This window comes from Propithecus coquereli, unplaced genomic scaffold (genome assembly GCF_000956105.1).
Source record: "Propithecus coquereli isolate 6110/MARCELLA unplaced genomic scaffold, Pcoq_1.0 Scaffold42, whole genome shotgun sequence".
NCBI classification, from domain to species: domain Eukaryota; kingdom Metazoa; phylum Chordata; class Mammalia; order Primates; family Indriidae; genus Propithecus; species Propithecus coquereli.
Genome location: NW_012149952.1, coordinates 10,478,403 through 10,503,798, shown reverse-complemented (window position 1 = coordinate 10,503,798; position 25,396 = coordinate 10,478,403). Strand labels below are relative to the sequence as shown.

The 25,396-nt window shown below is 38.4% G+C and overlaps 1 protein-coding gene across 2 annotated transcripts; it reads left to right on the top strand.

The window, feature by feature from the left end:
• Nucleotides 1-1,467: 1,467 nt before the first annotated feature.
• MOSPD1 (motile sperm domain containing 1) lies at nucleotides 1,468-23,374 on the top strand. Of its 2 annotated transcripts, XM_012653469.1 has the most exons (6): nucleotides 1,468-1,625; nucleotides 12,753-13,007; nucleotides 13,121-13,196; nucleotides 14,665-14,882; nucleotides 20,006-20,167; nucleotides 21,798-23,374. In XM_012653469.1, the coding sequence occupies exons 2-6, from the start codon at nucleotides 12,854-12,856 to the stop codon at nucleotides 21,827-21,829; spliced, it is 642 nt and encodes a 213-aa protein (XP_012508923.1). In that variant the 5' UTR covers nucleotides 1,468-1,625; nucleotides 12,753-12,853; the 3' UTR covers nucleotides 21,830-23,374. The 2 variants fall into 2 exon arrangements, with proteins under 2 accessions (XP_012508923.1, XP_012508924.1); XM_012653470.1 differs by lacking the exon at nucleotides 20,006-20,167.
• Nucleotides 23,375-25,396: the final 2,022 nt, after the last annotated feature.

The window sequence follows — 25,396 nt, the reverse complement described above, 5'->3', positions numbered from 1 at the left end:
GAGGAGGGGAGTTTGCCACTGAAACCAGTTTCTTGAAAAAGGTATCTAGGGTTGTTTGCATAGCCTTTTTCTTTTTTTCATCATAAATGGCCTTGTAGCAGCTGATGTTCTCACTAACTGCATGGTAAACCTTTGCAAACTGCTCAATGTTAGAATCTTGCTCCTCAAGCTTAGCAAATCCTGCTTCAATGAGAGGAAAAGCTTCAGCTAATTCTTTTGTCGTGAACTTTCTTGATTCTAGATCTATTGATTCTTTGTGTTCTTGTGTTTCTATCGGCTGCTTCTCTATCTATCTATGAGACTAGCCGCTAGTGTAAAGATGCTGCCCCAGAGAACTGCTAATGCTATGTGGGTTTGTTTACATGCACGGAAGAAAGTGGTTCCTGAATTCCCTTCATTTATACAGAACACCATAAGCCAGGTCATCCATAACCTGGGGAGTCCTTGTAATTTGTCGTATATTTCAAAATAGCTAGAAGAGAAGAATTCAAATATTCCCAGCATAAAGAAAAAAATAAATGTTTGAGGTGATGGGTACCCCAATTACCCTGATTCGATCATTACACATTATACGAATTTATCAAAATATCATGTGAACCCTGAAAATATGTACAACTATTATTCATCAATTAAAAAAAGAGGATTGCAGAGGACTTTTTTTTTTTTTTTTAAGACATGGAGTCTCGCTCTTTTGCCCAGATGAATTCAGTGGCATGATCATAGCTCGCTGCAACTTCTGACTCCTGGGCTCAAGTGATCGCCCAGCCTCAGCCTCCGGAGTAGCTGGGACTACAGGCCTGCACCACCACGCACAGCTAATGTTTTACATTTTTGTAGAGATAGGATATCGCTATGTTGCAGGCTGGTCTCAAACTCCTGTGTTCAAGGAATCCTCCCAAAGTGCTGGGATTACAGCTGTGAGCCATTGGGTGGGCCCAGAGGACCTTGTACATCATGCTAAGGGGTTGTAGGTACTCCTGAGACTGAAAGGTTTGAAGCAGATGTCACATGTATACATCTTAGATAGATCCCTCTGGCTGCTGTCTGGGAGATGGTTAGACAGAGGTAAGAGTGGAAGGAGAGAGTCCAAACAGGAGGCTACTGCAGAGGTATTAATACAAGCAAAAAGTCATGGTGTCTAAACAGGGTCTGTAATGCTGAGGATACAGTGGAGAAAGAGGTGGTCACTAAGATATGTCTCAGAAGTGGAATCAACTAGCCCTGGGTACCTCATTGGGTGAATGTATGTAAGGGAGTGACGGCAGGAGGCAAGGGTGACTGCCTAACAGGTGCAGAAAGACGGCCCTCTGTGTCTCCAGTCTCCTCAAGGGGTGGCGGGAGGGGAGGGCCAGGTCAGAAGCCAGAGAAAGAAGAAGTTTGGAGCACAAAGGAGGGAAGCCCAAGAAGCCAGGTGGCAATTCCGAAGCTCCGCCCCGGGCTCCGGCCCCGCCCCCGGCTCCACCTCTTCTTCCTCTCCCTTCCCCCCAGCCGCGGCTCATCCTCGAGGGCGGAGAGAGGTGGCATTTGAGTCCTCCGGTATCCCAGCAGGCAGTGCAGCCTAGAGACACTGACAAAGGAGCGGAGGAGCAGTCGCAGCTGCTTTCCGAGGAGCCGGTGTTTCCGAGGTGAGAGTCCCCCACCATCCCGTCACCCACTTCCTCCGACTTCGGGGAAACGTGGAAGTTACGTGGCCGAGCGGGCGCCCCCGCCCAAAGAATGACCCATACTCGAAGCCCGAGCTTGGCTCTGTGACTGACAGCGGGGCTCCGCGGCGCCGGGATGCGGGTGGGCGGTGGGGAGGAGGCGGAGGGGTGTCTTTTCTGCCCCGTCTCTGACTGTCAGTGGCCCCGCTGCCCGCGACTCCCGGCCCTGGGGTCTGGCCAGCCGGCGTGTGGCTCGCTCCTGCCTGAGTGAAGGCAGGCTCGGGAGCCTCCCGGTGCCTGCCCGGCGGAGTTCGGTTGCCCCAGGGATGCAGCTCCCGGGACAACTCTTCGGTGGAGGTAGTGTGGAGGGCTGGGGGAGGGAGGTTGACTCCCTGTTCGGGGTGACACCGTCTCGCCCTTCCTCCAGCCCAGCCGGTGCCCCCGGCGAGCAACTGGAAGGAAATCAGCAGGGCTGGACCCAAGCGTCCCGGGATGGCTTCAGCTCTGCTCTCTTTGCCTGGAGGGAGATGAAAGTAGGGTGGAGAGGCAGCGAGGGAGAGCGAACGCCTCCCTGGAATAATGGGGGAGGGGGCAGGGGTACGTGGCCTGAATCCTTCCCCCTCCCTGGACCTCCGCACGGATCCTGATGGTTGCACCAGCTGCTCGGCTGTAAACATGCTCACATGACCGGTTTCACATGGAGCCGGCCGGTGTGGGGACGAGGGCTGGAAGGCTGGGCCCCAATCAGGTGGAGCTGAAGTCCTCGGACAGACCGTTTTATCCTCCCTCCCCAGCCCTCCAGCCCTTAATCAATGTTCTGTGTGGTTTTCCCCTTCGGGAAAGTAACTGACATCTGCCCTCTCTGGGCTGAAGTAGCATTTCTGCTCCAGTAGAATGGAAGAGATCTCACGTCGGGGAACAAGAGGGCAAATATTAAGTAAAAACGGTCTCAGATTTTTTATTTTTGAGGGAAATGAGAAGAGGATACAAACCTGAAAAATAGGGTCCTTTGGATCGTGCCTAAAAAGCAGTCCTGTGCTTTTGGAAGGCATTGCGTTCTTAATGTGAATTCCAGACAGTAGCGGAAAAGTCTACTTTTTCAGGCAAGGCACACATGGGATTTAATACATTCTTGATGATGATCTTGTCCACACTTCCCCCTGAGTACTGGAAAATGTCTTTGCCTAGAAAATATCGTATGCAGAATACTGAATAGGGAGTAGACACCAATTTTTACATTACACATATATTTGGTATAAAGCAGTGGGAAGTTTGGAAAACAGGAAACAGGGCCAAATGTGTCTTTCAAGTTGTTCACGTCTACTTACCCAAATAGGACTCGAGATCAAACTAGTTTCTGAAGCATTTCTAGAACTCTCAAAACAACAGAGGTTTAATCAAATACCAGGATATTTGAACTTCAGGAATTTTTCAAATCTGAGGGGCACTTGTGATGGATTCCCTATACATGTAATGTATAATTAAATATAATGGACAGTATTCAGTGGAAAGCTATCCCTTTATAAGCAAAGATAGAAAATAGAACAAATAGCTTATAAGATAATGCATGTTTCTTAAATTGTTCACCCACATTTTCTATCCAAATGTTTTTAATTTTTTTCTCAGAGGGCTTTTACATTTAACCCCATTTTCTGAAAGCATAAAACAAGAAATTACAAGAAAAAATCATTCCCTAATAACCCAATAAAATAAATAATTTGCTACTGTTCTTTTTCTGTTCTTAACGAAGTCTAAGAAAGTAAACTATTTTTGTAGACTGGACCTTAAAATGGGAGAGGCATTTTAAATTTTGCTTAAAACTTAACAGAGGAGCAAATTACCAGTGTTATTCTGAATCTTGTTTTGCCACCTTGTAGCATTCTGGAGAATCTTGCCCTACAATAAATATTTTAAGTGATTGACTCTTTGAGGCCCTTAATTTCTTCATCTGTAATATGAAGGTTTTTTTATTCTCCAGGGTCCCCTATAGATTTCAAATTCCATAGAACAGTACATTTTTTGATTGGGAACTATTCTTGGACAAAATAAGTTGGTCAAATAAGCCCAGATATCCAGAGTCCTAATAGAAATAGGAATTACACCCTGCAAAATTCTCATTAGGTAAATTAACTATATAGGTTGACCTGTACCTCTCTCTCTCTCTCTTCATCAGGAAATTGAAGATGGCCTTGGCTAAATCCTGTCTCCAAAATTAGAAATAACAGCTCTACTTGACTTTCTTGACCTTCAGGGCATAGTACAAAGTCTGATTCTTTCACTCATTCCAGCTTGTTCCTAAATTAAGCAGACTATGTGATTAGTGATGAAATTAGAATAAAAAAGGAAGGCTGTAGCAGTATCTCACTTTTGCAGTAGCTTGGTTAGATCACCAGAATGAACGTCTGGTTTTCATTTTGTCCGGGTTCAAAATTGAATTTTGTCTGCGCGTCCAGAAATTATCAGTCATTCTCAGGGATTGATTCACACTAACCAAACTCACAAAAGACTTCTGTTAACATGAATGCCAATTGACTAACTTACAGTGAGAAGTAGAACTGCCAAGCAAACCAGAAGACTCATATATGAACCAAGGCACCCTTTGCTCTTGGCTATGTGGAAACACTAGAACTTGCTCTTGAACTCCCCTTTTTCTAGAGGCTCTGCAGTCTACTTCTTTCAAACATAGAGGTTGATATATATATTTGACAAGAGTATAACTTTCTTTTATATAAAAACCATTTATTTCAGTCACACCTTTCCATGGATATATCCTAGTCACCTGATTGAACTTGGGTCACCTCTAAAACATCTCTAAAAGCTGTTTCCTCTCCATTCTTACTGCCTTAGTCTAGGCCTTCATCATCTCTTTATGCCACATTCATTCAACAGTTATTTATTTTTTATTGTAACTACTCAGGAGTCAGCTGTTGTGCTTGATTGGTCAATAGCAGCCACTCCTACTTCAAATCTTACTGGGTCAATTCCCTGCCTAAAATCCTTCAGAGGTTTCCCATTGCCTGCGGCAGTTTGCAAAATTTAATGTGGATCAGAATTACCTGGAGGACTTGTTAAAACACAGATGGCTGGGCCCCAATCCCAGAATTTCTGATTCAGCAAGTCTAGGGTGAGAACCAAGAATTTGCATTTCTAACAAGCTCCCAGGTGAAGCAGCTGCTGCTGCCCCTGCACCGCACTTTGAGAACAACCAGCATGGGGAATCAAGTCTAAACCCCCAAACTTGGCTTAGAAAATCTTTTACAATCTGGCTCTAACTTACCTTTCCAGCCTCATCTCTTGCCACTCTCCCCATATATGCTATTTTTTAACCATATGCAATGCCAAAGCTCATTTTAAGCATGCCTTTCATGCCTCTACACATGTTCTTCCTGGAATTTACCCCTCTCCACTTCTACTACAAACTCCTGTTTGTTAAGGCAGATAACTTTCTTTAGGCTCCCAGAGTGCTTGTATATATCAGCAGTTTAACACTTCTCACATCTCCTAATTACTGCTCTATATCTCTTTTTCCAGCTAGACTGAGTTTCTGGAGGGCTGAGACAGTGTTTTCACCTTTTCTCCATATTCCCTAGCACAGTGCCTGGTATATAATAAGTGCTCAGTAAATGTTTGTTGAATGAATTTGCGATTCTAAAATTTCTGAGAGTGCTACATGTAGCAACATATATATTTCATATAGTGAATCAATATGGATTTTGCTTTCAGAATTGCACACCTTGAAATAACTGAAGACATATTGGGATGTTTTAACATGGAAATAACATTAATTATAACCAGGTTGGAAATAACACATTTTTAAAAAATGAAGTGTTTTCAAAAAGACATTACTGTAGGGTATTTCTTTTTAATCTTAAGACATATACTACTCAACTTTTACATCTTGAATATGGACTAGCCTATCACTACCTATCATTTATAGGTAGCAGTCAATCCCATTAGTAAGGTAGCAAATTATACCAAAAACCTACAAAGTATATAAAAACAAAATTGCCTATTATTGAGCAATGCACATTAAAATATAAAATGAACATTATAACATCATTTGTTATGACTTTAAGGACATACCACCCATTAAAAACCCTAATAGACAATACTGTAAATTCAAAGAGGAAGAGAGCTGAGTTTATTAAATAGGAGGGAAAGAGGTTTTAATACAAATGGGACTAATGGAAAGGAATTTATTCTTAACTTTTTAGAATTTAGTTGGCCATTGGCAAGGACTGCACCAAGTATGGTGGAAACAGATAGTCCCTGTGCCCAGATAAAAGGGAGTAAACAGCAAGAGCCAGAGACAGGTAGTTAAGTAGCTTGGTACATTGTGGCCAAGCAGATGGGTCACTAGTTTCTGGGGAAGGTTCTACTTTGAATCATCCTTAGCTGTTTTCAAACTTTGGACCACGTCAGGACAAGAATCCCCAAGGACCACTTATTTCATTTGATTCTTCTTGCAGCCTTCTCTTTCCAGAAAAAGGTGTGTGGGGGGGTGCAAATGAGAATATGCTGTGAAGGTGGTTTCTGTGCTCCCGAACAGTCTCTAAGTTTTGAATCCGTGGTGATAAAATCGAATTGATAGGTTTATGTCAAAGCCTTATTTTTCCTTCTTCTGGTCAATGCAAAGGGAGGAAAACAGAATGTAATCACAACACTTTGGGGTACTGGTCTCTTTGGACCGATGGGGAGAAGCGCGTGTGGAGATTTCAGTGTTTATGCTTCTTTTTGCGGGAGAGTAGTTTGCAAACTGGTCACAAGGTGGTGTACACACATAGGTTTTCTTTCAAATTTCATTCAGGATTGATTTTCTGTGCCTTTGATACAGGGGAGGAGGCCAACGCAGTTTCCTGTATCACCAGCTCCCTGCTGCACTGTCTGCTTGTAAGGTCAGGGGTATGTTGGAGCCTCAGATTTCTAAAAGCTGCTGGCCTGCAGCTCTGAAGAGCCAGGGGAAATGAGAGGGAAACAGGAGGAGGGAAGGGGGGAGGAGAGGCAGCTGGGAGTGCTGATTCTCTCTGCTCTCCTCTTACCCCAACCCATGGCAAGCAGCCACCTAAGATTTACTGTTCCTCTAATTAGGATCCTTTGCCTGTCTTTTATGGACAAAATGTGTTCAGCTATGAGGGGGAGGCATGTTCCCTGATGGAGGAGACAGTTATTAGTCGACATCTGTAGGATAACTGATAAGCTCTCTATCTGCTAAGTGCCCAGCACTGAGCTTGGGTCTATGAGGGGTACAAAAACAAACAAAACCACCCTACAAAAACCAATATGGCATTATACCTGAAATCTGATTGAGGAGTCAGTGCACACAAAACAAATGTCGAAATATTCAACCTGTACAGTAAGTACATTAAAAATATCATAAAATTGGTGAGATCCGTGTAGATCAGAGTAGTAGGGGGACAGTGCAAGGAGGGGGAATTTGAACTAGGCTTTGAAGAATGAGTAAAATTTTGCTGTCCAGAGAGGAAGAATGGGGCAAACCATGGTTATTAATGCCTTAATGAATAGTTACTGACAGCCATAGCTGTTTCATAATCAGGAAAAGAAAGTGTGTGCAACTCAGTAGGTGAAATTGTCTCTTGATTTTTCTTTATAAAACTGAAAATGAAATACTACAAGGCAATACAGACTTAATTGTAACTTGAATTTTGGATCATCCTTTGAGAACTCTGATCTTGAAAAGCAGAGAAATTTTCTAGAGACGAAGGCATGTGTGGTAGTCAGCATCAGGAGGGCAGGACTTTTGAATTGAGACACAGAGGAGATGATGACTGTATAAGGAAGTGTGAGCCTGGACACCAGAGTTCTGCCACCAACACCCTGTGCAACCTTGGGTAAGTCTCTTAACCATCCTGCTGGGCCTGCTTTCCTCATCTGTCAAATGAGAAAGATTGAGAGCTAACATTCTTTGACTTGGTGTGCACTTGACTTTTGGAAAGCAACTTCATAAACCGATTTGCAGTACGGTTTTACCGGCTTAGTATATAATCTCTCCCCAGGATTTTTGCACTTTATCATTTTGTAATATGGACTGGAGCAAAGAGAAAGTGTTAGTCTCCAGAAAACCATCAATTAAAGGCAGGTGTTATGCTTCATTATGTTTGTTGACAGTGGCTAATATTGCTCTGGTGGCCTGGTGCTAATTCTTCCCTAATTCCCACTGGTTGGAGTTTAGGAGGCAACTTATATCCTAGCCAGTATCCTAGCCAAGATAACTGATAAGTGGGAACAGGGATATGAAAAGAAATAATAGTAAACTGCTCAAAAATGATTAAACACTTGTTTAATAGTGACAAGGTGCTGGGCACAGTGGCTCATGCCTGTAATCCCAGCAGGTGGGAGCATAACTTAAGGCTGGGAGTTTGAGACCAGCCTGGGCAACATAGTGAGACCCTAATTTAAAAAGTAACCAGACGTGGTGGCGCACACCTGTAGTCCTAGCTACTTGGGAAGCTGAGGTAGGAGGATCCCTTGAGCCCTGGAATTCGAGGTTCCAGTGAGCTACGATTGTGACACTGCACTCCAGCCTGGGTGACAGAGTGAGACACTGTCTCAAAGAAATAGTGACAAGGATTAAAGCAGAGAAGGAAGACGCTAAGAACTTACAAAAAAGAAAAAAGAGAAAAGAAATAAAAATAGTGACAAGGAGATAGCTTATTCATGATTCATGGGAAAATGTATACATATTCAGCTCAAAAAGAGAGCTTAAAAATTAAACGAGTAAGAATTTCTGTGCCATTATTCAAAGTTAGCAAAATTTCTACTCTGACCCGCGCCAACTAACCTCTCCTTAAAGTTAGAACCAAGAGTTTAGCACTTGTCTGTGTGGTTAATTTTGAGTTCCTGGTCAGATTTATGAACCATCTCATACTCTTTTATAATAGATAGTTTTATATTAGAGTTGTACATGTTCTTAAGTTTGCAAGTCATCTTAAATAAACCTCTGTTTTTCCTCATTATGAGTTTCTGTTGTGTGTAAAATTATTTAAAATAATCGAAATTATTCTATTTAACATACAGTTTAAGGTTTTCAATATATTATTAGAGGATCATAAATTAGAAAATGCAGTGACAGATTTTTCACACATTGTTTCTAAATTCTCTCTTGTGTTTCAAAATTGGCACCTTTTTCAAATTCGGCCCTACTAGAGTTGTTGTGTAATTCGATCTTTTTTATTTTTTCAAAAATATTCACAGGGTTCAGAATTCAAAAGACACAAAGAGATATCCAGACAAAACTTCCTCCCTTCCCTAGACACTCAGGAACAGACGTCGGTATCCTTCCAAAGATTTCATCCATATCCAGGACAATAGGTTTACACATTCATTTTTCTCCCTTTTTCATACAAATGGTAGCATATGCTGCACACTGCACGCTGCTCCTTGCTTTTCTTAGTAAACACTACGTCTTGAAGATAAGTCCATGTCCAACTACACAAAGAGCTTTGTCTTTCTTTTTGACAGATATCTAGTATCCCAGCAAATGGATAGGCCACACTTTATTTAATGAATCCCCTATTAATGGACAGTTGGACTGTTTCCAGTCGTTTGCTACTAACAACAACTAGCTCTTATTGAGTGCCAAGCTCTGTTCTGTGTGTTTCACATAAATCATTTTATTTAATCCTCAGTGCTATAAAGAAAACCTTTCACATAAGGGGAATATGTATACTAGATAATTCCCTAGAAGTAGAATCTCTGGCTCTGAGAATGTGTGCATTTGATTTTGGCAGGTAGAGTGGTTATGCCAATTCACATCCCCACCAGCAATGTAAGCATGTGCCTGATTTCTCCCACCATGTGCTATCAAAATGTTGATTTTTGCTAATCTGACAGGTAAAAAGTTTTATTGCAGTATGGCTTTAGTTTGCATTTCCCTTGTAAATGAGTTTAAACATCCTCTTGTAAGTTTAAGAACAATTTTTATGTCCCTTTTCTATGAAATATAGTTTTCTCATTTTTTAAGTTTTATTTTTGACAATAATTGTATGTACTTTTAAATTGAGTTGTCTTTTTCTTAATTTGTAGGTCCTCCATCTAGTAGGGAAATTAGACATTGCCTGTGATGTGATTTGCAAATGTTCTTATACAGTTTTTTGCCATGCAGAATTTTAAAAGTTATGTAGTTGAATTTATCAGTATTTTTTGGTTTCTGGTTTTATGTCATTGTTAGATAGCCTGAGATTATTAAAAAAATTCCTATGGTTTTATTTATTTATTTTTACATTTAAAGCTTTGATGTGTTTGGAATTTACCCTGATATAAGGAGTAAAGGATAAATCCAACTTTATTTTTTTCTAGATGGATACCTGGTTTAACCAACATTTATTGATTAACCTATCCCCCACAAATTAGAGATGCCACCTTTTATCCTAAGCTAAATTCTCATCTTGATAATTTTAGAATTAGATGGTACATATTATTTAGTGATATCAAACTTGATTGTTTTCTTCCTAATAGCCAAGCTTCCTAAAAAAGTAATTATAGGGCTTATTATTTTCTATTGAAAAAAACGATATGCCAAACTTCTGAGGGCACATTATCCAAATAGAAATGTGTATGGCTTTGAGCAAAAGAAAGAAATTAAAAATGCAAAATTAGAATTATTTAATCAGATGCTTTTCAGAATAATCTTAGTTTTACTTTATTGAAACGAACAGTTTGGTATAGTGGTAAGAATACCAGACGAGGAGGTTGGAGGCCTTCCGACCTTGTTTTTTTTTTATCTATCTGGTCTCTTTATAATTAAATAATAGTAACAACAAACACTTAGAACATTGCCTTGCTTATAGAAAGTCCTATCTAAGAGCTTTACATACAGTATATTAATCCATTTGGTCTATGTAATTAATAAAAAGTTTGTCATCTGTTATGAATTATACAAATGTTACAGATCATTACTAATAAAAATGTTGATAGGCACTTTCAGCTCAGTCAAAAAAAAACCCACAAAAATCCAACACTGTTCTGAATTACATGCATGCTATATATGGCTATCAAGCCAAGTCATTATCTGAGACAGCCAATGGACTAAATGCCTTCCCTTTCACCTTCAAATTTCTATGCCTTGCGTATGCTGTTCCTTTGGTCTGAATGCCCACCCCCCAACATATAACCATGTACCCTTCTTTTCTTTAAAGACCACCTCAAATTCATCTCCTGGCCTCTCTCCCGGGTAGAATTACTTGTGTTGTCTTCTGATTCCCTAGCATTTCATATACCATGGAATGCATTATAATAGAGGTTGCCTCAGTATTTTTGTCGTCAATTACACTTGAACTTCTTGAGGGCAAGGCCTGTACATCGTTTATCTTTGTATCTCTGCTCGGCTTCTGACGTAGTTCCTGGCATATAATAGATGTCCAGCTGAAAGAAAAGAATGAAAATTTGCATACATGATTATACAGATCCTATTTGGTAGACGTTGGAAAGGCCACTAACAGAATCAGAGCATAATGAGTCCTGAAAGCTGGTAAAACCAAATAATTTATTCATTTATTTCTCTTTGAATGTATGAGGACCTGAACTTCAGCGGTTTACAGCCTATTTTAAAGGTGTGATCTACAGGGTGAAAATCAGATATTTTCTCTAATTGTATGTTTCAGCTTTTGCATTTTATTTTCAAAAGCCACACTTAGGGTGCTTGCTAAATAAGAATATTGGCTAAAATAAGATTGGGAAATACAGAAACATCACACTTATCAGTCAGACAGACTTACGTCAGCCACAACTATCTGGAACATACTCAAGAACCCCAGAGGGAATCCAAAAAGGCCTCTGAAGTTGGAAGAAAATAGCTCGCACAAAACATGTGTACTTGATGTAGGAGCGGAGGCACATTGCCACTGGCATGCCAAAGCCTACTCAATACTGAGTTTGAATTTTCATAGAAAACTCCAAGGACTGCTTTGCAAATGTGGCTATTCGTCCTGTTTCCAAGGCATTTTAGCTTGTCTTAGGTTTCAGTAGAAAAAAGAGTAACTCTCCCACCCATGCTGTCAAGACGGCACTAAATAAAGCATTGTTGACGTGAGTGTAAAAGTGATTCTCATGTTTTTCTCCTAGAAATCATGGAAACTTTGTGTTTTATTTTTCAGTCTCTAGGAATTCTGATTGACTCACGTAAAATCAGTTGTGATGATAATTAATTTATTCTACTTTTTAAAAAAACCTGAGGTTTGGCCAGCCATGGTGGTTCACGCCTGTAGTCCCAGCACTTTAAGAGGCCGAGGCCGGAGGATCCCTTGAGCCCAGGAGTTTGAGACCAGCCTGGACAACATGGCAAGACCCCATCTCTTAAAACATTTTTTTAAAAAATCAGCTGGGCATGATGGCACATGCCTGTAGTCCCAGCTATTCGTGAGGCTGAGGCAGGAGAGGATTGCGTAAGCCCAGGAGTTGGAGGTTGCAGTGAGCTATGATGACGCCACTTCACTCCAGCCTGTATAACAGAGTGAGACCCTGTCTCTTAAAAAAAAAAAAAATCTGGCCAGGCTTGGTGGCTTACACCTGTAATCCTAGCACTTTGCGAGGCCAAGGCGGGAGGATTGCCTGAGGCCAGGAGTTTGAGACCATCTGAGCAAGAGTGAGACCCTGTCTCTACAAAAAATAGAAAAATTAGCTGAGCGTGGTGGTGCACTCCTGCAGTCCCAGCTGCTTGGAAGGCTGAGGCAGGAGGATCGCTTGAGCCCAGGAGTTTGAGGTTGTGTTGAGCTATCATGATGCCACTGACTCTAGCCTGGCTGACAGAATGATACCTTGTCTCACAAAAATATATATGGGGTTTAAAAGGACTGATGTCCCCTTGGATCTCACCTCTTTGAAAGGGGATGATTAATTTGAGAAATACTTCTTTATTCCTTTGAGTATTTATATAATTTATCATAGGTTGAGATCCTGAATGTGAAAGGAACATGTATAAACTTCTTGGATAATTTGGTAAAAGTTATATAAGTAAGAGAAAAAGTCAAAAGGCATATGTAAATGATTTGGAGACCTGTTTTAATGCATGTTAAACATGCTTTTTGTGGAGGGACTATAGATTAATGAAAACAGGTATCATTCAGTTTTCTTTCTTTCTCCTTCTATTTCTAGATTGCCAAAATGCTTTGGAGTTTTTAACTGAATCTAAGAAAAGTCCAAAATAGATTTGAGACTGTAAAGACAGAAGCCGCAGCAAGGGGGATTCAGTGTCAATGCATCAACAAAAAAGACAACCAGAGTTAGTGGAAGGAAATCTTCCTGTTTTTGTGTTTCCCACGGAGCTAATATTTTATGCAGATGATCAGTCAACGCATAAGCAAGTGTTGACTCTGTATAATCCCTATGAGTTTGCCTTAAAGTTCAAAGGTGAGTCTCCCAGGTCTATTTTATGGATTTTTAAATGGTCCCTACTAATTTTTTACTTGTAGAAACTAATTTTTTTAAAAAATGCTAATGGCCATTGTGACTTTTTCTTTCAGTCTTGTGCACTACTCCAAATAAGTATGTTGTCGTTGATGCTGCAGGCGCAGTGAAGCCTCAGTGCTGTGTGGACATGTAAGTCAAGATCGCCTCCTGGCAACACGTTTTCAGTGTGTTAATGTTTATGTTTTTAACTTGAAAAAAAATCTTTTTATTGAAGCTGTTTCCACATAGGCATTTATTATATTTTGAATTTTTGCTGAAAGTTTGTCTGTCAAAATTCCTATTAAGAAGTTTCTAAGAGTCAAAACAGGTCAACCAAATATTTTAATAATATTTCATGTTGGAGCTAAAGTATGTGTTAGTTTGATGAACATTTTCTCATTGTTGTGGTTTTAGTCATAGCAGGGATGTTTATGAAGGTAAAGTTCTGACTTATTCCTTTAAATTTCTCCATCTATAATAGGGAATTTAGCTTTTTTGGATCATCTTGCTATGATAGTGACATTTGGAAAACTAATAGTACTATAGTCTAGGAACAATAGTAATATAAGTTCATCTGAAATGACTCAGCTAATAAGCCTGGAATGTACTCTATATAAACAGGAAGCAAGTGTGTAACTACTCATCTGTAAAAGGTTATCTGAGCTCTTCCAGATAATTTCATTTTAGAGTAACAGAAAAAATGATTGTTTGTTCAAGCTGTTCATGTTTAATTTTCACTTTAGAACTAGTGGTGGCCAGATGGATCCATTGACCAGCCTTAATTTAAGCTACCAAATACACTGTATTTGTTTAAATCTTCTGCGAGAATGAGCAGAATTCTTTTCTTGAATACATTTTCATCAGCTCAAAGCCATAAAATGATTTACCTTTGAGAACATGTTTTTGCACATTTCTTTTGATTTTCATTCAGTACACAATATGCAAGGACTATTCCAAAGAAATGTAGTCTCTTGCCAAATAAATGTTACCTTCGACCTAATTGTTTTGTGTTCCCTAGTAAGAATGAAGTGAAATAAATGGAATTGCAAAAAAAACAAAAAACAAAAATTACAGTGCTTTATACTCTTTTCTCTTTAGAGAAATACAGAAGTATATTGTTAGCCTTCTGTTGCATTGGTCATGGTGGATTACTTACTTATTCAATTGCTTATTTTTACCTGCATGCATGCATGGAATTCAATTTTAAGTCTAGAGTGAGGTTTGTTACATGAACAATAAGTAAGTGGCAATAGAAATTTATGAGATGTTTGTGGAGAAGAAACAATTTCATATATTCCTATTTGGTAAATATTGCTGTACACAGATACTTAGAAAAAAATCATAGCTAAAGAGAGTTTTCTTTACCTATCATTCTTAAGACTTTTATTCTATGTTTTGGAGTATGTGCTTTCATCAGATATTTCAGAATTACCTATTTTGTTTGGGATTATACTATGATTTCTTTCTTTCTTTTTTTGGTATCTTAACAAATTTCTGTTTTTGACTGTTTGGTTATAGTCAGTTAATATTGTTTTACTGTATTGAAATATCTTGCTGCATTCTGTTTGACAGGCCCCAGAAACCTAAAGAGCATTTGCTATTTTTTTGCTGTTTTCAGTGTGGTTCGTCATAGAGATGTTCGATCCTGTCACTATGGTGTAATAGACAAATTCCGTCTCCAAGTCTCCGAGCAAAGCCAGAGGAAAGCTTTGGGAAGGAAAGAGGTGGTTGCTACTCTTCTTCCATCTGCAAAAGAACAACAAAAGGAAGAAGAGGATAAAAGAATAAAGGAACATTTAACTGAAGGTTTATTTTTTGAGCAGTCGTTTCAACCAGGTAGTTTTGGGTTGTCTTTAAAGCCCTTTTGAGGTCTTACATATTTTTAGCTATTTATTTATAATAATTATTTTAAATAGTGGAGCTAAGAAGAATTACTAGAAAAATAATCTGCCACTTTAAACCCAGTCAACTACTTCAAAACTGAACCTAGAGAATCGAGTGCCTGAAATAGAGCAAGAAGTCTAGAGCTGGACTTTCAGAGGAGAGAATGCCCCTCCCTGGACTAGGCTGCAAGGAGAGGGCAAATGTTGCTGTAGCCTTTTACATATATCTAGATTTAAATCTATAAATATAAATCTGAGACTGTATGCACCATACTTTATGATGCTAGTACAATCTGGCAATTCTATACTTTTGTTTCTATGACTTTCCTATATCCTTTCTCATTTAATTAGTTCAAAGGAGGAGAGATATTGTGTTTGGCAATAGGCCAAGCTTAGTGCACTGTTCATATTATTTTGAAAAAAAAAATCTCATTAAAGTTGAAGTTAATTAAACTAAGTAGATTATAATATCCCCTGTGGGCTATTAATTGAATCCCTCTCCAGTCCTCATTTCCTTCCAGCTTAGATACTCAAAAGTGTTATGATATATTCTTTCAACATTGACACTATCCTCGTATTCAACTCTTTGGATGTTATTCCCCTTTCTTCTTGACTTCTCATTATCTTCCTACAAACCTGTTATAAGAGGAGGAAGATAAAATTTTCCATAGAAAAACACGGAAACGTTTTGATAATGATATATGAATGTGATAGCAGCTGTCCTTGAAATTGCAACATGATATATGAGGGATTTTCTAAAAATCTACTTGTCATTACATTAATCCATAGATCCATATCGATTTGTTCATTTTAGAATGGTTGATTCTTTTATTTATTTTTTAATCTCCTAAACGTTCTCCAGGATAGAATGTTTATTTCAATAAGATAGAGAGTGGTGCCTCTTTAATTTACTGTTGCCAGCTATCTCTTCTCGGGCCATGTAGGGAGGGCCCAGATTTTCTGGTGATAGCAGGACTAGGGACTAGACAGTAGTTAAAATACTATTATCTTCTCAGCAACTATTACTAAGTGACAGGACCAGCTTTTCATCCTTTGAAGCTGAAAGAGAACCTCTGTCAAATGTCACCTTGTCAGATCAATATTGTAAAGTTGACTTATTTATGAAATGCAAGTTTCCCCTTTTAAAATGATTCCTCTAGAACAAGAAAGACCATTTAATGGGTATTTGTCTTTTGATGTTAAATTCATAATTTAAAGTGGTCATTGGAGCTCAGTTTTATATTTAACAGACTGGTATAAGAGCCAAAATAATAAGGGTTAAGGTTTAGGGGTGTATATGTCTGTGTGTCTATTTGTATATGTATGTGTAAGGAGAACTTTATTTCTTTTATTTTTTTAATTTATTAGAATTCAGGTAAAAATCAATAATTACAGTATGTATTAATCATTTTTATAGCGAACCTTGGTATCTAAAGTATATTAGAGAATTTTTCTATACTTCTTATAGTGGAACAAAAAAACCAAAGGAAAAGAAGAAAAAAAAGAATTTTTCTAATTGTAAAATTGGAGTAGGTAGATGAATGAGGATGGGTGATATTGGCATAACAATGTGGTGGTCTCTTTTTTTTGGGGGGGAGGATCTCTAAGCCATTACTGTGAGGAAGCTCAATGAAGGTAGGCACCTTATTTTTGTCTTGTTCCCATTGTGTCCTCAGCACCTAGCACAGGGCCGGGCACAGAGTAAGTTACACAACAAACGTGTGAATGAGCTGAGTCAGGAAGGCTGGATTTCAGGTCTGGTGAGGGTCTATGGGATTGGTTTTCTTAGGCTTACCAGGTTTCTATGGCTATTGCCCCTCTGTAGAGGAAGGATGATACCACAGTAGAGCCCCATTCACAGTCCTGGCCAACATGTCCTGTTTATGGGTATTTACCCCAGTGTGTCTAATAATCTGCCAGTAAGTTGAGTAAAGTTTTCTTCTTTACTAGAGCATAATGATGACTGATTTAGTCTCTGTTGACAAAGTCATATTTTTAACTTCACCTGTCTATTACATTTATAGTGATTTGTGTGTGGTCTCCAGTATGTAGAATATTCAGGTTTTTCATTAAGTTTCTCTGAACTAAAACGTTGAAATAAATTGAGATTGTTTTCTGGGAGGCTTTTCAACATCATTGTTTTTGCAAGTCTTTAGCTTAGAAAACAGTTCAACAAAATCGTGTCATTAGAAGTATTAGAAATGCAACAGTGTTGCGAGACTCACCATTAGCTGGAAAATGGTTGATGACTACATCATGAGAAATTTGGATTTTAAAATGTATTGAAAAGTCAGTAAAAATGAGAAATATTTTCTTAAGTTTGTTGTATAAAAGACATGTAGCAGTAACATTCAAGAAACAAAACACCTATAATTCCATGCACTTAATAAATCTTATATAAGTGTTCTGTGTCATTTTCCACACCTTGCCTATGTGTATAAATTCAGTTTTATATTTTGTGGATTTTTTCATTTAACAAAGATCTAACTGTTAAATTAAGAGAAACCCACAAAGTATACTTTCATAAACTACTAGAGCCCAAGTTATTGAAAAGGCATTTAAAAAGATACAGCTGAATCTTAGTAGGTTTATCTTAATTACATTATTAACAAACTGCTATGACTATGCTGTTTGAATCTGTGCCCTCTGGCTTAAGAAAATTATGCTCTTTATTATTGTTTATAATAATAAAAAATTGAAAATGACCTAAAAGCCCATCAACTGGGAATTGATTAAATCATAAATATTTATGAGGTGGCGTGCCAGGCAGGCATTTACAAGGATCTGATAGAATGATGGATATTTATATATTGTCATAGAAAAAGCTTCAGATGTATTTCTAAGTGAGGGGAAAAAACATACAACAGTATGTATAAAATGGCCTCATTTATGTGAAAGAATTCTTTTACATGTTTATATGGGCCTTTATGAAATCTGAAAGGATATATACTAAGCTGTAACAGTGTTATCTCTAGGAGGATGGGATTACAGAGGCACCTTTATGTTTTCTATTTCTTTATAACCTTTTTTACAACAGTCATCTAGTACCAGGGGAAAAAAGCTCTTACCATTTTCAAAAATTTCAAGCTTTTATGCAAATGTTTTTGAAATTTCTCTAAATACGAAAAATTCTTTGAAATTATCTTTATTGTGGGTTTACAGTGAACAGTTTGCAACATATTAATATATAAAAATAAGGTTACTTCATTTATTAACTAAAATAAGACTTGAGGTTTTTTTTTTTTTTAGATATTTCTGCTATTATTTCATCCCAAGCAATAATCACTATAAAATCTGAATTTGTTTTCACCTATCTGGCTTTAGCAAAAGTTCAATTAAACTCCATACAACAGCTAAGATATTAATAATTTAGAAAAGCTCCATTTAATAATAGAATGAACAGCATTATTTCATTAATAAAACACAAAGATTGTGTTGCTGTTGGCTATTGCTTTTAATGAAAGGATGGGTATGGGAAACACTACATAATAGAAAATGCTATTATTTGGTTTCTTAAAAATACGGGTGTATGTATGGTACACAGGCAGCCAGAACTGTAGACTAGCAGGCCTGACTACAGAATTTTATTTTAAATCTTTTAAAATTTTATTTTATTATAGGAACACTTAACATGAGATCTACTGTCTTAAAATTTTAAGTGTATAATACAGTATTAGTTAACTACAGGGACAATGTTGTAGAGCAGATCTCTAGAACTTACTCATCTTGCATAATTGAGACTTATGCCCATGATTAACAACTTGCATTATCCTCCTTCCCCAGCCCCTGGCCATCACCATTTTAAACTGATTCTATGAGTTTGAGTATTTTATTTTATTATGTTTTTTCTTTATTTTTACTTCCGGAATTCCCTGACAGATTTTTTTTTTTTTTTTTTTTTTTGAGACAGAGTCTTGCTCTGTTGCCTGGGCTAGAGTGCCGTGGCATCAGCCTAGCTCACAGCAACCTCAAACTCCTGGGCTCAAGCGATCCTCCTCCCTCAGCCTCCCTAGTAGCTGGGACTACAGACACATACCACCACACCCAGCTAATTTTTTCCTATATTTAGTAGAGACGGTGGTCTCACTCTTGCCCAGGCTGGTCTCAAACTCCTGACCTCAAGCCATCCTCCCGCCTCAGCCTCCCTGAGTGCTAGGATTACAGGCATGAGCCACCACGGCCAGCCAAGTTTGAGTACTTTAGATTGCACCTATCAGTGAGATCATGCAGTTACTTGTTCTTCTGTGACTGGTTTATTTCCCTTAGCATATTTGCCAGCTATTGTTTCTGCTGCTTTCTTCTTTGCTATAAATGGGAGAGCAGAGGGCAAACACTTTCATAGGCAGCTTTATAATGTTCCAATAGTGCTGTTTTTTGGTGCCCTAACATTTTCAAAATTGGTAGCAGGATGCAGTTATTAGGTTCAAACCTATCTAGAGACCTCCCTGAGATATTTCCAGGAGATAGTAGAGCTCTTGTGTAGTGGGCTCAAATGGAGTACACACAAAGAATCCATTGGGGCACAGGATGAAAATATCAGAACTTTTATTTATATGTATTTTAGCACATTTTACAAAAATTCTGTTTGGATCGCTTGAGCCCAGGAGTTTGAGGTTGCTGTGAGCTAGGCTGATGCCACGGCACTGTAGCCTGGGCAACAGAGTGAGACTCTGCCTCAAAAAAAAAAAAAATTCTATTTGTATGTTTTATATAAAGTGTAATAGTATAGAACTCATGCATATAATTTATAAATATGCATGCATTGATGATACATGTTCAAATACTTTCCACTGACTAGGGTGGGATGGGGGTGGTGGTGACCACTTTGCTTTTCAGTAGGAACTCGCTACCTCACAATGCCATCGCAACATTCCATCCTGTAATGACTCAGAGAAGTTAAGTCATGGGCTTCCAGATTAGTCGAGCAGATAAGTACCCAAGGAATGGGATCAATGGGGAAAGAGTCAGAGAACTTAGACAAAATCAGAATCTTGGTGAGTGGTGGCCAATTTATGTGAAGGAACTTTCGTCTTAACGTTTTTAGAAGCAAGCTCAGAGATTTTTGTCTTTTTACAGAAAACAGCACTGTCTCCTCAGGACCTAGTTTACTAACTATCTTCCTGGGAGTGGTGTGCATTGCAGCCCTGATGCTGCCTACGCTGGGGGATATGGAATCGCTGGTGCCTCTCTACCTCCACTTAAGTGTGAATCAAAAATTAGTGGCTGCTTATATCTTAGGTAAGGGTTTTAAAGGTGCATTTGGGGCATATATGTAGGGCTTTATGTTGGGGGGAGGTTGGTTTTTTTCTTCTTAAGGAAGAACAGATGAAAGATTGCCTCAAGTGCATGTTGAGGTCAGGTGTACTTGAACATTTAATTTTTGGCTCACATTTAGTTCTTTTCAGCTTATTTATCTAGTACCGAATACTGTATTCAGTTATTTTCCTTCTGCTGACTTCAAATGGTATAAAACATGTATAAAATATAAAAGGCATATATTCTGTGATACAGCATTTCTACTTTTAGGAATTGCTCCTAGGAAACACTTAGACAAAGTGCATATAGTGATAATGATAAAGAATGCTGCTTTTTTAAATATCATGAACCTTTCTCTTTTAAGCCAGTTCCCTTATTTCCTGTTCAATCATTCTTTCAGTCATCCTGGCTTGAAATATTATACTTAATGATTTCAATTGAACAAACAATTATTCAGTACCTTCCATGTTTTAAGGATTAGGGTCTGGTGATGAATGACTCTTTCCTCATATTTTCCTCTCACCTCTGCTTAGATGCCAATTCTTTTCTGTATTCCCTCTCAGTATTCCCCAGCGTGTGCGCTCACGCTTTCTCTCTTGCTCTCTCACACTCTCTCTTTTCTATTTTAAAATTGTCTTCTAAATTGTATCCCTACTTTCTGACTGTGTTCCTTCTCTCCCTATTTCTTTCCCCATTTTTTTTCCCCAAAACCATCCATCACGTTACTGTCAGATTGATTTCCTTTGTTTTGGTTTCACAATCACCTCCTACTACAAAGCCTTCAGGGGCTCCCCACAGTCCACAGGATGAAGTATAACTCCATAGTTTGGCATTTGAGACTCTCTGCAATCTGAGCTAATCTTGTCTAGCTGCTTGCCTCTATAAATCCACGCATGCAGCCTGTTAGATTATTCATTAATTCCAGAAAAGCTCCTCTAAAGCCCTGGTCCTTCACCTGAAATGCCTTCTCATCTTCTAAGGCTTATCTCAGCTTTTACCATTGGGGTCAACTTTTCTGACTGCTCCATTCCTTCCTACATGATCATTCTCCTACTGTGTACTTCTTTGTCGTTACCACTCATTTAGGACTGAGCATATTCTTGCTATTTTTTTTTTGTTTGTTTTATATATGGAGTCTATTCAAAGGAGAAAAGCAAAGCAGGACTACTATGCTTCTGTCTCTTTGTGGCCCTAGGGCCCTGGGATGCAGATAGACTCTTAATGTTTCTATTGACAAAGTCTGCTGGCTTTATCCACACTTTCAAATGGCACAACTGCTATTATTATGGTAGATGTGACTGGATAAAGTAGGAGGTATGTTTGATGGATAGATTAGCTATGGCCAGACATTAGTGATTTAATTAAATCTATCCAGTGACTGCCCATTGCTGTAAATTGGATTTCTTCTGTATAATATCAACTAAATTCAAACTGACTTTGAGTTCTTGGTAGGGTGCCTGCCTATGTGCTATGTTTCATTTGCTCATTTTCTTTTCTCTCTCTTTTTTTTCCTGGCTCCTCATTTGCTCATTGAGGTCCAAACAATTGCTTATTGAATGGAAGATTGTATAAAATGCATATCTTTAACTGTTCTCCATTTTTCTTCTTTCAGGTCTTATTACAATGGCTATACTTAGAACATGAGCAAGGATTTCACTTGGCTTCTGAAGTAAATTTATCTTGAAAATATGAATGTGGACTGCCTTTTATCTCTTTCACTCCATTAACATGCTACGAGCTATTAAATGATTTCAAATGATTGCAAATGTATAATATATTTTAAATTACTCTATAATTTTATTTGAAGGACTCCAGCACATTATGTTACAGATAGCAAGGATGCTTCTGAGTGACACCTAGGAAATTATTTGAAGAAATCCCTTTTATATTTATGCCAGTTGTATGAAAGACTTTAATTAAAACACTTGTTATTTTCTCATCTTTTTTTCTAATTTACTTTGATTGTTAAGGGTCGTGTGTCCTTCAAAGTTAAAGACCTAAAACAGCAAACTGACCAGCCTAAAAATAAAATTACATTTATTTCCTACCTAAGAACATCACTGTTACTACATAAATTATACCTTGCCCTCTATCGTTATAAACAGTTGCCATGGTGTTTCTAAAATAAGAGTTTTATAGTTAATGTGTGGAGGATTAAAAAAAAAGGTACTAAGGGATCATGCTTACCCAGGGTTCCACAGAAAACAGGACATGTTTAATTCATCTCGTGAACTACAGAATGGGTTGTGGTCCAGACACCAAGTATATGGGTTTTTTAAAAAACCTCAGAGAAGTAGAGTGACATCTCTGTTTGGTCTAAGAGTTCTAAAGGAAGATAGGCATTTAGTTAGTTGGTTCACCCTGGCTTTACCTCTGGTTAATGCTTTATGTTAATAGGGGAAAAATCCCTTTATCTTCTGTCCCAAGCTCCTTGCCTGCCTGCCTGTGACTTGCCCAGACTGGGATTACCAGATACCAGGTGATTTACATAGAGATGATTTTTCACCTTTAAACAGTAAGCCAAGTATAGAAAACCCTTGATAGCTGTGTCTATTTTATATCAGTCACTGAGACATTTTTTTTAAGTTTTTATTTATTATTAAAACAACTTTGCCAAAAAAGTCCCCTAAGCACAACTTATTTACATTTCTTTATAGCCTCTTCTGATCTCTAACATATATGCAGTTTTAACTGTTATCGTCATAGTAACCGATCTTTTGTCTTAGGATTTTTATCTGAAAGCACAATGAATTATTAAGAGTTTCTTGAAAATCATTCAGATCTTTTTACAGGATGAATTTATGCACTGCTACTGTAGTATTCTCAAGGAATATATGTAAACTTAAATGTATGCCCAAGGTTGGTTTTTGTAGGAAACAGTACTCTGCTTCTAAAAACTTTTATGTCTAGTCTTTCATAGAAAATCCTCATTGTTTAACCATTTGGGGAGCATACATCATTAAATGGATCATGTCTGTACATTGTGTAATGACTGAAAAGCACATAAATGTAATCTTTAAACTTTGTAAAAAAAATTGTGTTTGGAGGCTATCCTTGTTTCTCCATCTCAAGTCCTCTGTGTGTGCACATGTGTGCAAGCGCACGTGCACGTGTGTGTGTGTGTGATAACACATTGTAAAGAACAGAAATTACTTTAAAAAAATAAAAGAAAATGGAGACCTGAGTTTCGTATTGATTTAAACATTTTATTTGGGTTACCTCTAAGGAGCTCAACGTTTTAGCTCTGTTTCCTAAAGTTGTCTCTTATTCCTGTAGTTAATTAAGCAAGAAAAAATGAACAGTGAAATATATCAGCTAGAAATGTCTTGTTTCTTAATTTACCAAGGGAGTTAATTCATTTTTTAATTTAACTTTTCGAATAGGTAACAATCATATACTTCAAAAATCAAAAACTATAAAAAGGTATACAGTGAAAAATCATTCCTCACCATCCCTATCCACCCCAGCCCCTTATAAGTGGCCACTTTTATTAATTTAAATATGCTTCTAGTGTTTCTTCATGCAAAAACATAAACAGATTGAGTATCCATTATCCAAAATGCTTGGGGCCAGAAGTGTTTCGGGTTTCGGATTTGGGGATGTTTGCATACACGTAATGAGGTACCTTGGGGATGGAAACACAAAGTTCATTTATGTTTCATATACATCTTATACATAGAGCCCGAAGGTAATTTTGTTTTTCCCTTGAGGACACAGAGTAAACTTGCGCACCTGCCTTTTGACTGCAACCTATTACATGAGGTCATGTGTGGAATTTCCACTTGTGGTGGCATGTCGGTGCTCAAAAAGTTTTAGATTTTAGGATTGGGGTGCTCAACCTGTACTTGCTTCTTTTATATATAAATGATAAGAGTTTTGTGAGTAGTAGGAGACCTGGGACTTGAGCTGGCTCTGGAAGGGTGACTGATTCACATACAGAGAAGAGTTGGGTTCACAGGAAAAGGCAAGGATGAGTGTGCCAAGAGGTGAGGAGAATTGTTTTGCGACAATATCTAGGGAGATATTTGAGACTATGATGTGTATGCCATTGTTTCCTGCCTACTGTGAAGGAAACTACTGCCATGATTCAAAGGGATGAACACTGGCTCTTAAGGAAAGAACCAAGCTAGCCAAGGGGCCACAGGTTTTACAAAGTTTAATCAGGGAAGAGGTAAAGAAGTAGTTGTCATCATGAAAACAAATATGATTCATCCTGAAGGCAGCTAGCAAACAGGAAACACACAGCAAGAGACACGACAATAGTTGTAATTATCTGTCACTGCAGGTGTTTCTGCCACCTCAAAATCATTAGGCCAGCACAGTTCTGCCACCCGGGTTTACTTCAAAAGGAGTTGTACAAAATCAGCATGTAAAGTTTCAGGTTTCTGGAAGGGATTCTGGAAACAAATGTCTCCTCAGTACTCACTGAACAATTAAGTGGAAAGACTATAGCAGCTGCTGAGGAGGTACCTACAGGGTTTCCACATGTACACGGAAATAGACACTAAGGTTTTGAAACTTTGCTATTATGAAAGAGATTGAAGATTTCAAGTGGCTCCTAAAATCCAGGCATTTAGAGAAAGCATGCCTAAAAGGAACAATTTAAACCCAAAGGAAGTTGGGAGGTGGGGGGAACTGGGGCCATATAGCTACATCATAAGGTTCAAATGGAGGGGCCTAGAGAGCCTTGCTCTATTATCCCAGCAGCAGAATGTCAAGTTGGTGATTATTTCATGAGGAAAATATTTGCTACACCTATAATCTGGAAGTGATAAACAACATACCAGAGCAGAACATTAGTATCCAGGATTAAATACCAAACAGAATAACAAAGGGTTGAGCCAGCTACTGGGCATTAAGATGAAGCCTTGTCCAGTTACCACATCAAAGACCCTTTAAGCAAGCCATAGGCAGAAAAAGGAGGAATAAATTAGGACACTGGTTTGGAGAGGCTTTATATGACCAAGAGAACAAAAATGCAAATGGACTAAACTCAAGCTGGCTGATTCCTTTATTTGGTTCATTTAGTTTTTCTGTGATTTGCTCATCACTTGGTTAATCAAAAGATGTTCAGCAAATTAAAGTGACACCTACCTTGGGCTATGTCAGTTTCAACACCTAATAAAAACTGGGCCCAGTTCAAGGAAGATGATGATGGGGGATGTCCAGGTCACTAAATGCATTTTCCAATTAGCTGGCTGATTGCTTTGT

What these genes read in the sequence shown, in the direction of transcription:
- MOSPD1 (XM_012653469.1), top strand. Translation starts at nt 12,854, where the DNA reads ATGCATCAACAAAAAAGACAACCAGAGTTAGTGGAAGGAAATCTTCCT. An exon ending in CCTCAGTGCTGTGTGGACAT is followed by an intron (nt 13,197 to 14,664) that starts GTAAGTCAAGAT and finishes TGCTGTTTTCAG; the next exon opens with TGTGGTTCGTCATAGAGATG. An exon ending in TGAGCAGTCGTTTCAACCAG is followed by an intron (nt 14,883 to 20,005) that starts GTAGTTTTGGGT and finishes GTCTTTTTACAG; the next exon opens with AAAACAGCACTGTCTCCTCA.